Consider the following 17,358-nt stretch of genomic DNA (forward strand, 5'->3'; position numbering starts at 1 on the left):
TGAGCAGCACCGGGCTCTTTGGTTTTAAAAGTATTTCGACCGTATCGGATAATGCGCCGGCGGTCACGGTCAACCGTTGGGCGATCGGAGTGTGCGGTTTTTGGAGCCGACCTTTTCTAACCCGTCCTTCCTCGGGGGGAAGGCCGCATCGCTGCTTCCATAAATATGGACATGCTGGTCACCTGGGTGAAACAACTTACTGCCTTCACACTCCTGTCGCAGAGGACAGTACGACTTTACCCCCAGACCGCCTCGTACCACGATTACTCGTAGTGCGGGGTCTCGCTGCTCTTGGTCTGGCTGCTCCCCTTTGGCCTTCCTGGTATGGTTAGACCTTGTGGAACGAAGTTCCAGCCAGTGTAGCCCGCGGGATCATTGCAGCACTCAAGCCCGACCACCACGTCAAGGTGTCAGCTTTAGGTCGGGAGCCCGCCAGATGACATAAACCAGACCAAGACTCCAAGCTAGGCCTTTGAAAGTAACAGCCTCCTCATTTGTGGGTCTGTTTCACTCAAATCCTGTTAAAGCAAATAAAACATGTCCAGTTTAACTGTTTCAAACGAATGACCGGACCCAAACACCTAGTGTGACACTTTTGACTTGTAAAATATCAAACGATATGTTAGTGTTAAAAACATAGTGCTCCCACCACATGTATACGATTCCACAAAAACAGCAGTGGTTGAAAGCAAGTGTTTGCATTCCCGATTCTGCGCAATGATCAATTTTCACATCTCTACGGTACATGCGGTAGCACTTGGGTAATGTATGCTCTGCCCTTCGTTGATAGGCTACCAACAGGCTGGTGCCAGTAGTGACTGAGCTGAGAAAGCTTATTTGGTCGTTTGGTTTGTTGGCAACTGGCCAGGTCTTGATGAGCCCATCTACTCAATGAGATACATAGTCACTGAAGGTGCATACAATACGTGGAGGAAATCAAATAAGTTGCCGAAAAAATCAAGCTGAGGTTCCGTTTCTGAGGAGGTGAGCAAGTGAACTTGTCCAAATGGGGTTCGTTTCTCTATCTTCGTACTAAATTTCATGCGTGGATTCAGGTCACTCAGATGGATGTAAAACTAACTCACGTGATCTCATCTACATAACGCCAGAATGTCTTGGGATGCATGGGAATCCGGCTAAAGCTGTCTGTGCGAAATCCCCCGTAAAATATTTACCAAAAGCGGGGGTAATCTGGATCCTGTTTCTGGGCCTTGTTCTTGAGTGTAAACCAAGGAGTCAAAAACAGAGATTCAAGCATATTTTTATACCTTCCACTATTTAGTCTACCGTAAGCAGTCTGTTCTGAAAGGGTGGTGTATGCTAGCAGCAATCAGTTGGCTATTTCTAAAAAGTCCACTTTAGGTGCATTTTCGTAAGGCGAATTGAAATCGGAACTTACAAGAATGTCATCTCGTTCTACGGTAAAACCCGCTACTTTGCTGGCAAAGTCATATACATAAATACCATATTTTTCGGCGAGGGGGTTAAGAATACCCGCCAAGAATCTAGCGAGCCAATGGGGTGGAGAACCTAGTCCGTCTACTAACGGATCACCGGAACGTCTGGCTCAGATTTTTGGTAGGTCATGAAGCCGTGGTTGGATTACGCTTTTGGTGCACAATCGATACCACTAAGTAGCTTATCATGGACTGCAAGCACCTGTCATCTTCAAATTTACTCCCATGCATTATAGACGTAATGTTCCCATCATCGATCTGCCGGTAAGGGCCCTCAGTCGGGTGTTGCTTAGCCTTCTGTACACATCCACTCTTGTCCATGATGGCGATGGCCTTACCCATACCCGCCGCTGTAAGCACTGTTGTCCACCTGTTTTATGGTATTTGACGCTCTCCGCACTGCTGGGATTTATGGTCTGTGACCAACTATACACGTAGCTTCCCCAAATCCATTGAGAGAAAATTCTGAAACATTGGATGCCAGGAATTATTTAATCCACCCTTATGACCTTTTCACTCAGCGAAATTAGGGCCCTTCTCTAGCAGACAGTGTTCTTTGTCAATACTTGATAAATCTACCACGCTACAATAGTCAGTAGGTGGTTCGCTTTGATGGAGGAAATCGCTGAGCATCACAGTGAATGGAATAGAAGGAATAGAAAATGCATATGGAGAACGGCTTTAGATCAGTCGACCTGAGACGCGGTAGTGTGCGGTAGTTACCAAAGAGAGATCATCAACAGAAGTAGCTCAGATGTATCAATCCAACCAAAAATTACACCAACATCACCACTCCCCAGCTAAGTTGTCATGGCACCTATAAACCTACACAGACCGATAAAATTTACCAGTGTAACCCAAGGTGGATCATCAGCTAAGGTGCCTTGAGCCGGAAGATCAGGGATCGAAACCCGATCAGAAATGATTAGAAATTTCATCCAATCAACCGTAAGTTTTGGGTAACCACACTAACCGGCAAGATCTTTTAATTGACATTCCACACCGATTTAAAGTGCTGATTGGTTCATCGTCTGCCTTAAATCCCAGTCAACTTGGTAACCTGATCACTCGGCCTGACGAAAAGCTGCCTGGCTATAAAATCCCCGGTTGTTTGTCAAGCCCTTCTGAAACGGTGATTTCTCAATCGGTTCTCGATTTTTTTCAATTGACTAAATACTTCCAAGGCTCTTCTTGATGAAACACGCTACTCAGGAATGTGTTTCGTCGGTTGCAAACAGCTTGGTGACCGAGCAGAATTTATAGTTTAATAAGGCTCAGGGACCAGACTTCTCTGGTGAGCCCCAAGAATGGTGAAGCAGGTTATGGACTGTCACAGTTTTCAGCTACCTCGTGAGAAGTTATCCGTCAAAGAAATATACTGTGATATCATATCGCATCAAACCGATACGTAAATGAGGGTATTGGTCGAAACCTTCATCATCATCATTGTCAGTTGTAAGAACCGCGTACTGGTCGTACACTGGTTGTAGCTGCCACAGTTTCGTTCACCGATGATTGGGGGGGTGGGGTAGGTAGCTGCGCATTGCACGCGCGAGCTGATAAATTGGTGCATAAATCCAGCACTGTCAGTGGGCTGTCAAGTGGTGAGGGGGTTGGAAAAGGAGCTACGCATTGAAGGTAATAGCTTGGATGCACGAACGCCATTGAGGGTGCGACTGGGCCATATCTGACAATGTCTCTAGCCATTGATGTGGCCCGTCTCGGGGTCCCCATCCAGGAAGACAGCAATGACCAGCGCAGCTAAGTTTGCTGGTAATGGCTTTCATACTTCGCTGCCAAGTCATTGGTTGACCGCCTCTGACTCTCTTCCACCCTTCACCTGGTTGTGCGAAAAGAGCCCTTCGAGGAAGTCGGTCGACTGGCATACGCAGCACGTGGCCAAACCAGCGCAACCTGTGCAGTGTGATCAGTTCATCCCAACTGGGATTCAAGTATAATATAAGATTGACGGAAACTCAGGAACTGCGCCCACCTGATGCGTCCCAATAGGGGCGAAACCGGTCATGGGCTGTCAGGGAGTTTCCAGCAACCTTGGTGATAATATACTGCAATATCTGGAATATAGTACGAATTGAAAAATAAAGCGATTTTTATGCAGAAGATTCAATTGAGTCTCCGATGAAAACCAGGCTGATATGCGAATGAGTGCATTTGTCGAAATTTGTCCCATTCGAATTCAAGCAGAACACAAGGTTGAAGGAATCTCGGGGACTGCACCTATTTGATGAGCCCAAGAAGGGTGAAACAGGTTGAGCTGTTGGAGGCCTCAGCTACCTTGTAGGCAGTGTGTTCTGTCAAGAAAATATATTACGATATCATATCGTTCTGATGAACTGAGGAGTTCTACCTACGCACAGAAATCATCAACTAATATGGCTGTATGGTGAACAGGAGGGTTATCAGTTCTCTTCAGTGAGCAAGAACTACAGTTCGTTGGTGGATAAATAACAGGCAGCATAAACACTGCAGAGTAGAGAGTTGGACAGCACAGAGGCGATCGGTTACAGGTATCCAGTTGAGCACAGAAGTATCTGGTCGAGAACTTAAGGCCATATGAAGCGTTCAAAGCGTTCAGCTGTAGCACCCTTCCGGTGCGTAGCTGCTATGACACCCGAAGGAAGCATGAGGGCTGGGATACTGCCAGGTTGCCGAAGCCTAGACAGAGGAAGTCGAGAGGCGGAGCTCGGATTCGAACCACGGACCTTCCGGTCAGTAAATTCGCGCTCTAGCCACTTGGGCCATCTCGCTATATGAACACCAACACAAACCACAGCAGCTGCCTCAGATAGAAAGGGCCTTGTAAACTTACTAACTGTACTTGGATCCTGTATTAAAGTTTCGGAGGCAATAGACGATGACCGACGGAGTACATACAATGCGTACGAGAGCAGCTTATTGGCCTACCTAAGAGTCCCCATAAAGAGAGAACGGGGTCTCATTAGCAAACGCGACGGGTCAGATTTGAGTAGTGGCGCGCAATTTGTCAACTCCGTACATGCTTCATTCAAGTTCCTACAGCTTTGATCCACAGGAGAAAGGCTGTCAAGTGTGGCAAAGAGGCATAAGCAATGGCATGTTTTCGCTTATCCACACTGTTGCATTGCACGATTAAGGTGGCTGAGAAAACCACCCCAATGGCTGATGTGGCACGAAGGTATTTTTAACTGTCAAGTTCATGGCTGTATGTGCGTTGAGATATTGCCATGGCGCCCAACATGGCGTTCAACAAAAGTATTTGTCTCAAAGGACTGACCACAAGACGAGGGTTGCTGACTTGAAACAACCTGAATAGCCAAATTTCACGGAACAAACTACTACGCTTGTTCCAACCGGAAACCAGGAGTTCCAAAAGACTGTTTGCCACACCTCTATCTATTGACCAACCTAGAAGGATATAATCACTATATGCCGCATAGACAACCCCAATAAAGCTCAGTGTGGTTGAGGAAGGGGGAACTGTCACCCCACGACGAGGTTGTCTCGAGGAGACGCCGAAGAATAGACTACCGTAGAAATAACCAAATGTACAAACGCGTAAATTGACGTCGTTTTATATTGTCTTCCACTGTTAGCCCACTATTTGTTTTTGGCGTATTCGGTAAGGTTAAAACTCGAGTGACGGTAAGCTCATTCGATTAGACAATTGATGACAAATATACCAAACCCGCAACCACCAATATGCACACCTTACATCGGTGTTCAACACTTCGCTGGCGTACAATCATGATTTATTCGGAAATCTCACTTTGATGGAGCGAATGAAAACGGACGCCTGGACAGTCACTCCGGGGAGCCTACAGCACCAAGCGCTCACTTAGAGATTCCGAATAGAAAGTGACGAGAACGCCACCACAGTCATATCGCCGACCAGGCGCAGTAGGAATCACAGTCCCCATTATGGAAAACGAGTCGCACCGACAGGACTCAAACTTTTCGTAATTTATTTCATGTCCCACTGCCAGGTCAAAGATTGGCAACCAAACTGCTTCTATCACTCTGAATTGGGCACGGAAAACTACTCTTTTTGGCAAACCATGATTAAGCATGCCCGTTTTATGGCCTAACCAAAGCAGCTTTTGATGCTGGACACATTCTTCGACAGAAATCCCAGCTGCACAACCGAACGCTTGCTTTCTAATTGCTTTGCCACCGATTCGCCGACACTAACCAACACGAGCTGTGGTTTTGAGACAACGAACAGTAAACATCTGTCTCACTTCAGCAACTCAAACAGGCCAAGTCGCTACACAACAAAACAGCCGTAACGTAGCCCGATACACACGTCCCTTGGGATTCAAGGATATACTGCTTTGATGCCATAGGTCCCAAATTAGCAAACGCAACCCGAGCCTTGCATTAACCTCATCTGTCACGCTACAATCCGAACTAATACAACTACCGCGATATGTAAAACACACCAAAGCTTCGAGTGCCTCTCCTCGGATTATAAGTGGAGTGTTCAGTGACTGCATGTCCGGGAGCATGACGTTACACCTTGCGAGTGCAAAGTGCATACAAAGGGATGGGATAACTGATCAGTCCTTCCAAAAACACCTCACCTTTAACTCCTCTTCGTAGACGAGAACGATTTCGTCTGCATATTCCAGATTGACAAGATTTCCACCAGAGGCTATTTGATCGCCAGGGTTTTAAGACCCTCCAGCATTTGCCTCATCACTTGTCCATCACCAAATGAAATGAGAATGCAGAGAGCGGACACCCCTTCCAGTTGATAATGGCTTTGTATGGAAGCATTTGGAGAGCTCTCCATGTACTCTCACACGTCCGGAAGCCTAGAAGTACAAAGAACTTATCATGTTCACAATCATCTAGGGCATTCATTGATGGGGGCGAGATGGCTCAAGTGGTTAGAGCGCGAATCTACTGGCCGGAAGGTCCGTGGTTCGAACCCGACCTCTGCCTCTCGACTTCCCCTGGTTAGGCTTGGGCAACCTGACAGTATCCCAGCCCTCATGCTTCCTTCGGGTGGCATGGCAGCTAGGTACCGGAAGGTCACTACAGCTGAACGATTATTATATTATTATTCATTGATGGGCAAGCTTGTCAAGCAGAACAGACTGGCCAACCGAGTCGAATGCGCCTTGGAGATACAAGAATACTAAAAATTTTGATCGTTTTTGTGCCTGGTGTTCTAGCAGCCGAGTGTGAAACGAGTGGTCAACGCAATTCTAACCAGGTTGGAATCCCGCTTGCTGCTGCTTACCCTCCTCCCAACTTTGCTCTCGACTCAGTTTGGCGAGCCATAAGGCGACGAAGAAGCACGCCAGCAGTTCTGTTACGACCGAGGTCAAGTTGATTCCCCTGTGGTTATCACTACTACGAGCCTCTTCTTTGAAAGTGGGCACTGTCAACGACTCTCCCCAGTTATCTGGGACAAACTCTTTTTCAAATGGAGGCAAATGGATCAGACAAGCGCTCACCGAGGACTTCACCCTCATCTTTGAACAATGTGGGTGGAAGATCATCTGCATCAGAAGCTTGGTGGAGCTTGAGAGGACTAATGCGATCATGAACCTGAGGCCGTAGGGGGATTCCGCGTTCACCGTCCAGGGTTCTACGTCAGCTGTCGGCTCCAGATAAGTGGCAGCTGCTGGCCACCAAAACTGTTGTATTCGTTCAAACGGCTGAGGCGTTCTTCTTTGTTCACGATGGTCGCTCAATTATCATCCTTGATGGTTCCACTCACAAGTGGCTTACGGGGACCACTCGCACGGATCAAATGAAATAATCTTTGGGCGTTTCCGATTTTCTGTGGGCTCTTCCATTTCCTTAGCACCCCTAATCCACCAGGCTTCACGGTCTGCGCGCACGCTTGCTTTCAACTGACGTCTGATGATTCATCGCGTCAAATTATGTTCCAGAACGGCCAGGATATTCCTCCAGGATTTAGGCAGTGCCATTGTTCGGTCTAATATCCAGAGCTTGAGTGGGCCGGATAGCGCCTTGCCACAGCGGTGTGCAATGTGAGGTGGCGATCTTGTCCCAGCAATAATTTACATCTGCTGGTAGATCAGTTGGGACTCCAGAAGGCCATTCTGGTGAATTCGTCTGACATCCGGATCTGCCAGTCTCCGTTGCCAGGCGATTTGTCCGCACATTATGCGGCCCTGGAAACGTAGGGAGAACCGACTCCGGGTAAACACGTGGTCAGAATCCACAAGTGCATTCCAAAACGACCGGTAGTCGGTGACTGATCCGCTTCACCGGTAACTGATGGCAGTGCGGTCAAATTGAGTCTGTGACCGACATGCCTTTGGAGGACCCTACATAGCCGCTTACCCGTCCAGCTGTATGGAGAAAGTAAGGTCCTGCCGATTGCACCGCGCGACGGCTGATGTGGCATGAAAGCATTGTCAGTTGTAAGTGTCATGGCTGTACGTGGGCTGGGATACTGCCAGGATGTCCAATACCTAAACAAGACGATCAAGGCCCAGAAGCCTAACCGCAAGACAGCGGTGGTAGGTTGGAAATGCAGGTGTACTACCATTCCTATGAAACAAGTCACCACACTTGTTCCAACACCCCAACCTGGGGGGCCAGAAGACTGTGCTCGTCAGACCTCCAACCATTGACCAACCTGGTATGAAAGACTGCGAGTTTCGCGCGGGCATCCCCAGTATAGCTCAATGGGTCGCGGAGGCAGACAAACCGGTCATCTCTTCTTGATGGATTACTCGTTCTACCCGGTGAGTGTCCAGCTTCCTTTTTGATAAAACGGTAGAACATGCACTTAAGGCATTCTGCTTTATATCAGTTCTTCCCCTGGTGTACAGAAAACTACCACACAAATGGGAGTGAAAGGCGAGGATCGTTCCTAAAAGTGCATCCAAGAGTGCAATTGTGGCTAGTCCCGTTATCACTGATAATAATGTTAACCGGCTCCGCTGAGTTGAAAGACGGTAGCAACAGGACTCACCCGACTACGGGTTCAGCGCACGACTATTTGCTTTAACCTAGGTGACGCAGTAACGGATACCACCACTGTTGGCATAATTTATTGGGATGTGCGGTACTCTGCCGAAACCGGAAGAATCAACACAGCTGTATCAGTCCCGGTGGTGACGCGAATGATATTTCCATCCAGACCGAGAAGGCCAGAGCAGCTCTTGTTCACTTGAATCACCTGTGGTGTAGGTACGATATCAGCTTATCCGTCAACGGTCGAGTTTACAATACTGAGGTGGGCTTCGTATTAGTACATTATTATGCTATCAGAAACTTGGCCGCTGCGCGTCGAGGAAGTCGTCTTTCAATGTTTGACCATCGATGTGTTCGGAGCATTGCCTGAGTTTGGTGGGAGCACCGGATTAGTAATGCCGAAGTCTAACGTTTTCGGAAATAACTCGCCCACCATAGATGAACTAAGGACACTCCATAGGTTGCGCTGGCTTGGTCACATGCTCCATGTGCTAGTCGACTGGCTTCCTGGTAGGGCTCTTTCCGAACAGCGAAGTGAAGCATGGAAACGAGCCAGGGGAGGTCAAACATGACTTGACAGCAAAGTATGAAGCCCATTACCAGCAACCACAGCTGCGTGGATCTTCATGTGTAGGGATCCCCATATGGAGCACACCAATGGTTAGAAACATTGTCAGACATGGCACGATCGCGCCCTCAATGGGATCTCGTACATCCAAGCTATTACCCTCAATGCAAACTCTCGTTCCAATCTCACCAATAAAAGGTTCACAGGCAACCCTGTTTATGCATCAATCATATGACGCACCGCATTTGAGGCGTAACTATATACTCCAACTCACCAAATCATTGGTGAACAAAGCTGTAGCAGCTATAACAGCTGTACGTTAAGTATGCGGTTTTTGCAGCTAATGATAATGGGGGAATTAACAGCAGCAATTTGCTACCTATATGTTTGCCAACGATCATAGTCCATCGAACTTACGTTGGCATCAGAGGTTTACAGGACTCGATTAGGCAACATGCAGTTTGCCCATTTTGTGTAGCTGTCCATATCCGTGTCTTGCGCTGTTACGTATTACCACTTCTACCCTATCCCACTCTGATGTGAATACTCCCTCTGCAGTTTATCATATATAAACTGTGTCGAAAGTACGTTGGTTCAAGGTACTACGAATCCCCTGCTGCTCTATGCCAGGCAGTCAGATGCCCACACCTCCAAGCGCCCAATCAGACAATCTGGGAAGAAACTGACAGCACGCACGCTACTGTCATCGATCAGCGCAAGGGTGTGTGAATCCACACCGCACCATCTTAATTCTTCGTAATCTCTTTCACACCTAAATCATACGTTGTTTACCTCGTGGCTTGCATCATTCTGGAGGAACCGCTGAAAACAACGCTTGTCTTGACAAACTATGCTTCGCCATGCGTAGCACATGGCCGAACCACTGCACTTGACGGTGCTGGATGTTTTACGCGACTGAAGCACCTACTGCACGTCCAAATACCCATTTTCTAATTACTCCGCTGCGAGTTCGTTGACACCATCGGACATCAATAACACTTCTGAGACACCGCTGGTCAGAAAGCCAAAGACGCCTCACACCATCCGTCCGCAGGGGCTGTCTCGTAACCATAAAACAATACGGTCCCTACTGTAAACTTGTACACGCGAACTCTGTCAGAACCACTGCGCTTTTGACGCCACGAGAAGCAAATTAGCAAACGTCATTCGGACACTTATTTCATCAGAGACTAGCGTTAGAGATAATACAACTACTGACACGTGAAATTCTCCATATTCTCTAGTGACTCTCTTTGAAGTATAAGGAGTATGTTGAGAAAATGTACGTTAAACATGTTTTTGAATTTTGAAGATACAAGGAGCATGCGGAAAGATGGTGATGGTAGTCAGTTTTTTCAACTGGGCTTATGCTTTGCCTTCGTCCTCAAAGAGGACGATTTCGTCTGGATACTCCAGACCGACAAGTTTCTCACTATCAACGATGTAAATACCGGGGTTTCGAAGAACTTCCAACGTTCGCCTCATTAGTATATGATTGACGAAGTGAAAAATGGAGTCGGCAGCCTTGTCGGACACCACTTTTTGTAGGAAAACTTTTAGAGAGCCAGATGTGAATGAGGATCAGATTATGTTCGAAATTCTGGGACCTACCCTATTTACCCCATTTACTGTTTAACAGCGCTGACCGATTGAAGCACCCTTGAAGTCAAAGAAACATCACAGTTGTGGGTCGTCTGTGCACATGGTGTTGCTCTAGCACTTAGGGAGTGTGGAGATGTGATCGACGCACTCTCCACCAGGTCAAAATCCCGCTTGTTATTGAGGGGTCAAGTTTACGCGTGCCACCGTAAGAAGACGAAAAATCAGTGACGCCAGAGGACTTGTTACAAGGGGAGTCAAACTGGCATCTCTGTGGTCAATAGATCCACTGCGAGTATACCTTTTGATGATGGATACCATTACCGACTCACTCGTTACTTGGGCGTGTCCCTTGCCCTCAGATAGGCTAGATACAATGGCCGAGAAATTCACCGCCATCCTTGAACAGAGCAGGTGGAACGTTACCAGGACCAGCAGCACGATGACGCTTGAGTGTAGATACACAGTCTTTCTGAGGCTGAGCCGAACTGACATCACGGCCCTTTTTGAAAACGGGGTCACTGTCAAGGTGCTCCATTCCGCTGGTATTGCGTTCGTTCCAAATTTTCCGTAGTAGGGTAGTCAGATTGTTTACCAAAGCTTCGCCAATTTCATTCACGAGTGCAGGATGCAGATCATACACGGATGCCTTGCTGCGTTAAAAGAATGAAATTCCGTGCTGGATTTGTTGTTCGTGGCGACATGTTCCATTCAGAATCGTTCTTCTAGAGGTCGTCGAAAGAGGCCAGCAGAACGGCTTCCCTTAGTAACCTGTCCAGTGCCCTTAAATGGCAACTACGTCCTTTCCTTCCATACCTGTTTTCTTTCACGGAATCTGCTAAAACAGGGTGTGGCTGTTGTCTGCGGCGGAAACTTGTCCTTCTCCTGATTCTTCGCAAAACAAAAAAATAAAAGATTGTTCAGCTGTAGCACCTTTCGGTGCCTAGCCGCCGTGCCACATGGAGGTCCGAGAGCTGGGTTATTGCCAGGTTACCCAAGGCTAGACAAGGGAAGTCGAGAGGCAGAGGTCGGGTCCGTTCAGTAATTCGCCCTCCAAACCACTTGTCCATCCCGCAAAACATCAGCGTTATCAATCCTGAAGCTCTCATTTATTCGACGTTCGAGGGGTCTGTATGCGCCATCATAACCCCTAGTTGATGGTATGGATTTCCTGGCAGCAACAGGACCTGTTGACCTCAACGAAATCCAATACTCATTCAGTTGAGTCAAATGGCTTCGAATAACAGTCCTAAAAACTTAGTTTCTTTAACTTGCTTCCATCCACTCTCCAAGCAAACTTCGTCCTCAGTATGACTCCATTTCCAGCAGTTTTCCAGGCAGATCGGCCTGATACTGATGGGCTACTGAGATTTGATGAACAGCTTTGCTCAGCTGCGATGCGCGTAATTTCGGTACCACGAGCCATTACGTCAGCATCACTAGATATCCGAAGAGCGAAGTATTGGACATCTGAGATCATCCCAAATCTGAGGTACACGACCGAAATAGTCTTACAGGTGTGTTTCGGGAATTCAGAATACAACGACAAAGGGAAGACATGGCTCCAGAAAAAAATGTCCATTTTGAAGGAGTACGGACGCTGAGTACTATGGAGCACATCCCTGGAGTTTAATATATGATTACTTCGATTAATTCTGTTGAGCGACAGCTTACACAAGGACACGGTTAGGGGGCCGAAAGATGGGTTGACCGCAATGCAGCATTTGATGGATGAGATGTCAGCGAAGGTTGATGGGTGGAGCAAAAGCAAGCAAAAGCCAACGGAACCTCCGGGTCGTCCAGGTAAAGGGGTTTAGAGGTACTGCACCTTAAGCCTTTGACTCAAAAGCTTGATCCGTAATGCAGTAGGGTTTTTGTTTGCGGACGCTGCCCCTACCCTCTGGTTCAAAAGTCTGAACTGCGAGGCAGCGGTTTGTGGGGATTTCTTGAAATACCCTTCCCGTAGGTAGTGACTGGAAGACTTAACCTTCTGAATGCCTTTTGAGTATCACCACACTGCTACTGTTATTTCTATCGCATTGAATATAATGCTTCGGCGGTCACTGCCATCTGAAATGTGCAGTTCTTTGAGACGGTTCTAACCCGTCCTTCCAAAGGGGAAGGCGACCCTGCTTATCCCATAAATATGGTCACCTGAAGGAACACTTTACTGTGTCCACAATTCTGTCGCACAGGATAGTACTCGACCTACGAGCCGCTCCGTCAGAGAAGCATAGGTGTTGAACACTGGTCGTACCGTCGATGATGTAATACCTTTCGAAAAACGTGGATACGCTGTTGTCCTCCTGCTGCTTGCTGACCTTCGCAGTCTGGATGGAACCTTAGGTAACCCGCTACATCGGTGCACCCCTAAAGCTCAACTAACACATTCTACTTTTGTCGGGAGATTTGCTGCTGCAACGATCCACCACCAGAACATGTTCTGTTGAACATGTTCTAAGCTGCATAAACCTCACACCACTACAATAACAAGTTGGCTAATCAAATCAGCACCCGATGCCCAACGCATGTTTGCCATCAGCCCTCTAGCAACAACATGGAGTATAACCACGACCACGCATCCTGATGAAAGCAGACGGTCACACTGCAACGGGGTCACCGAAATATGTTACACCTAGACGGCCACCTCCCTACAGGGTGAAAAAAGCCTTTGCAAGCCAATCATCCCACAAAACAATTTTGCAAACGACGTGCCTAAACACAGCTTGCACGCAGTAACAGCCGGGCCCATTTGGAAAACAATCAGTGCTAAGCCACCGACATGAAAAGCTTGTTGTCCAGAAACCGCCACTGGAACGTCTATTTGGAGACTGCTTGAGGAATGTCATGCAGGCGTTACCTGCTACTGCCGTCCACTGAAGTATGGAAGCCTCTTCCTCAGAAGCAGAACTCCGTTTCAAGCAGTACATAGTGCATAATTCCTTCGGGACGAATCCCCGTGGACTTTACCCGCTGATATAGGACGTCTTCCAGGCGTTTCACACTAGTGGCAGGATCGTCTCCAGCGCCAATGGATACGGGGATGAGTAGTGGTTGCTAAAATGTACAGGTGGACAGGACCAAAAGTCACAAACCGAGAGGCGCTGTGACAAATCTGCACTCAATGTTGTCTGCATTCACTAATGCACTGAATATTGGCTACCATGGTGATTAAGGATGAACTGCACTTCAAGATTGCGGGGGCCAGAAACCACGTGTTAGTCCTGTTGACGAATGACGAAGGTTTTCCACATCACGAGCACGTAGTTTAAGAACCAAACCAACATATGTCCACAAAAATACTAGAACCAAACAGTAATTTGTATTTTGGAAATGCATGGAACTCATGACCTCGGGCGTTCTTTTTTATGTGTATACAAGGCGCGCAATGAGACGTTCGCCACCTTAATTATCTTGAAGCGCACTCCGGGGATATCACCGACGGCGTGCCCCTTTCTTCCGAAACCGGCAACTAGCACTTCATCGTTCTCCTCGATAAAATTCAAGCAACCATCTCGTGGGACGAATGCCGTAATTTTCTTGCCATTCTTCAGAAGCTGTACTCGCACGCACTTACGGACGGCAGAGTTCGGCTGCTTAGCTTCCACACCAACCTGAGAAATGGCGGCGAGACAACTGGACCTACCTTTTCCAGGACAATCCCTTTCGCATGCGACGCACCACCAAAAGGATTAGCCTTCCACCGAGTACCCAGATGCGACTTTTTGTACTGTTTATCCGCCCACCGTTGTGTTTTTCTGTGGGTCGATAGCTTACGCGCAGTCTTCAAGCCAGCCGGCTTACCACGGGCCATACTTCACACGTGAAACTGTGGTCCAGTGAGTGACCTTGGGGGAATGCACTAAAACAAACAGATAAGATTCCCAAGAATTACTCACGGAACCAGGTAGGCTAGTTCTTCCTACAGGCTCAAAGAGCTAACATTTTGTGGGAAATTTTGTAGGAAACGGGTTGGCCGGCTGGAGGACTTTTTATCAACTTGATCTGCCTCGCGGTATGTAAGATTCACGGATTTCGACCCCATCACATCGGCTGTCTCTAAATGCGTTTAAACCCACACATAGAGGCGATCACAAACATAATCCGAAAAATATTTTATTTTCGTTCTTAAGTGTAATTCTTAATGTTTCCAGTATTTTGATCGACGACGCTTCATCTTTTTTCGCGGTACTACTCCCACATTCATCTGAGGGTACAGTTCCATTTTGCTCGCGTCGTGTGTCCAGTCCGCTTTTGTTGATATGGGTGCGCACAAGCAAATAGTCTCCTTTTTAGAGGTTTGTAAGCTGCGCATGACCACGCACCGTGTAAGCTTCTTTGTCCCATGTTGTGACAATTTCAAAACACTGGGCTTGCATTACGAGAGCTAGAATTTTACGTGACCTACATTTTCCCAGTCTATTGGCAGATGCATTAAAGAGGGTCGGGAACCTAACATATGGTGATCCTTCTGACCATTGTACATTATTACTTTCTTTGTAACTTATCACTACTCAAATTGTAGCACTTTCTATCTCTCACTAAAATCTCAGCTTATTCCTCTCCTCTTCATACCGAATAATTTTTGTTTAAATGAAAGCAAAAGAAATATGACACAATACAAATTCTGTACCCCGTGAAAGGCGTGTTCCTTTCTTGCTGTGTCGAGTTGCGCTGTAGTGAATTAACGAGTGGTGATCTACCTTTCAGACTACGACGGGATAGAAGGCATCTAGGACTATGTCAAGGAAGGAGATCGATTTGGATTTATTGTGGTGGTACTAACTAACTGTACCAACGAACTGTGAGTTGTATCATCCCGCCTATTTTTACTCACTTGATTTACCTACTGTGAATCGGTATTTGCTAGGGTTATCCACTACCAACATGCGTAGTGGAGAAGAGTATTTTTTCCGGATACTATATGGATTTTCCTAGAAGTTCGCGAAAACCAAAGCATGAGGCAGGACTTACATTAGCTCTCAACGTAAATGACGGGCCTATACAATGTGCGGTATATTCGTGCAATGAATTGGTGTCCATTGAACGTGCGTTCCATGAACTCCGTGAATCGTGCGAAACCCTCTACTTCTGAAGCAAATTTCAATATCGCAAAGAGTTAAACCAAAGATAGGCATGGAAAGTATTTGAACGCAATGCCTGATTTGAATCTCGGAAACCAGTGGGTATTGGCGTGGACATGTATCCATCTCAAATGAAGTCGGTAAAGAGCCGCTTTAAAGATATGTATGTTTTTCGTCACCTTCCTAATTTGGAGCCATGGAAGTTTATCCCGCTTTTGACAATACTTTTACAAAACGATGCTTTCATAAAGTTAGAACTGTCACATCGTGTGACATTTGATGAAGTTAACCAAGGTTATGAAAACTTGTACCTTACTTATCTCTGGTCTTTAATATTGTTTGGACAATCAACGTACAGTAAATTAAGTCTTCAAGTGTAACCACCTGGATATAGAACGTTGCTGTGGAGACGCGTTGAAGGATCACAGCAAACATCTCTCCGAAAACACGAGCTGACTGTCATGATGACCGATTTGTCATGTACATTCAGGGGACCTGATAATAGTCAATGAGCCTGAGAAAAGACACGTTTACGCGGGTTACCAGACTGCTGGCCTCGCGACTGGGGTGAGGCAATTCAATGGTGAGCCTAAGAGGCAATACCACAGAGTGATCGTGTTCGTCTGCACTGGAGTGCCTTAAATCTAGGCGTTTATCATTCTAGCTTGAAGTCAGATCCACATAAATTGTTGTGCGCAGAGGTAGTTTTCGTGCGCAAATTTCTTCCTTTTGTGACTAGGCACACTATTGCTCTAGTTGAACATGGTGTGAGTTTGCTCCCAGTCCATAAGTGTTGATTTTCAAGGCACATTATCCTGTTAGCCGAAAATCTCTTCAGTGTTATTTCAGGAGAGCAGCTGTATAATATCTTGCTTTTAGGAAAATATAGAACATTTTTTGTCGTGAGCGGGTTATCTCATTGAACTGCAGACCTCACAGGTGCCCCCGAACAGTGGTCGGCAGGAATAATTTTGATGATCGAACAAGCGTGGGCGACAGAAGGACCGTCAAGTTCGCAATTTTTTATCACAACCTCACCAGTTTGAGAAACAACATTTAAAAGGTATGTTTTCGCCCTAAAGCACCTGCGGAACAGAGCCAGTTTTAACTCTGGCTATCTATGTGAGCTGCGGAAAGCTGTGCGCTGAAGACTTGATTTGACGTACCTGCTATTAGGCTTAGAGTTTCCTGCAACTACAAAAAAGCTGGTAGTCCCCAGGGACTGACGAAGATTTTGGGAGGGAAACAACTCAAAGGACTTACAACGACGACAACATGAATTCTGAGGTGGTTCAACCGGCATGTGGTCTGCAGACATTCCCCACGTGGTATTATTCATTACCTAGTTTTCTCCTCCGGACGGTTGCTGTGACCGGTCCTTGGAGAGCTTCCCAACTCACTGTAAGGACATCTTTGGATTATAATACCGTGTATCCCTGGTTCGTGGGAAAATTCTGCACGTACATTTCTATAGGATTTTATCAGTCTAGGCGCGACCAAGTTTCCGGTGTGTGCCCGTCTGTTTTCCTATTGCTTTCAGGGTGTAATTATATTTCCTAATATACCACAAGCTGGCGGTAATGACACCGCCATGCATAGAGGAGCACGATTTTTTAGTGGTTTCGCATTCACACATTACGTTGATCGGTGCATTTGTTAAAGCTCTAAGAGGTCCCGAGAGCTAGTTATA

General features: G+C 46.9%; 1 protein-coding gene across 1 annotated transcript; it reads right to left on the reverse strand.

Moving 5' to 3' along the window:
* Positions 1-13,928: 13,928 nt before the first annotated feature.
* Positions 13,929-14,398, reverse strand: T265_08046 (hypothetical protein; the record flags this gene model as incomplete). Its single annotated transcript, XM_009173740.1, has 2 exons — positions 13,929-14,198; positions 14,231-14,398. The coding sequence occupies 2 exons, from the start codon at positions 14,396-14,398 to the stop codon at positions 13,929-13,931; spliced, it is 438 nt and encodes a 145-aa protein (XP_009172004.1).
* Positions 14,399-17,358: the final 2,960 nt, after the last annotated feature.

This window comes from Opisthorchis viverrini (assembly GCF_000715545.1).
Source record: "Opisthorchis viverrini unplaced genomic scaffold opera_v5_200, whole genome shotgun sequence".
Taxonomy (NCBI): domain Eukaryota; kingdom Metazoa; phylum Platyhelminthes; class Trematoda; order Opisthorchiida; family Opisthorchiidae; genus Opisthorchis; species Opisthorchis viverrini.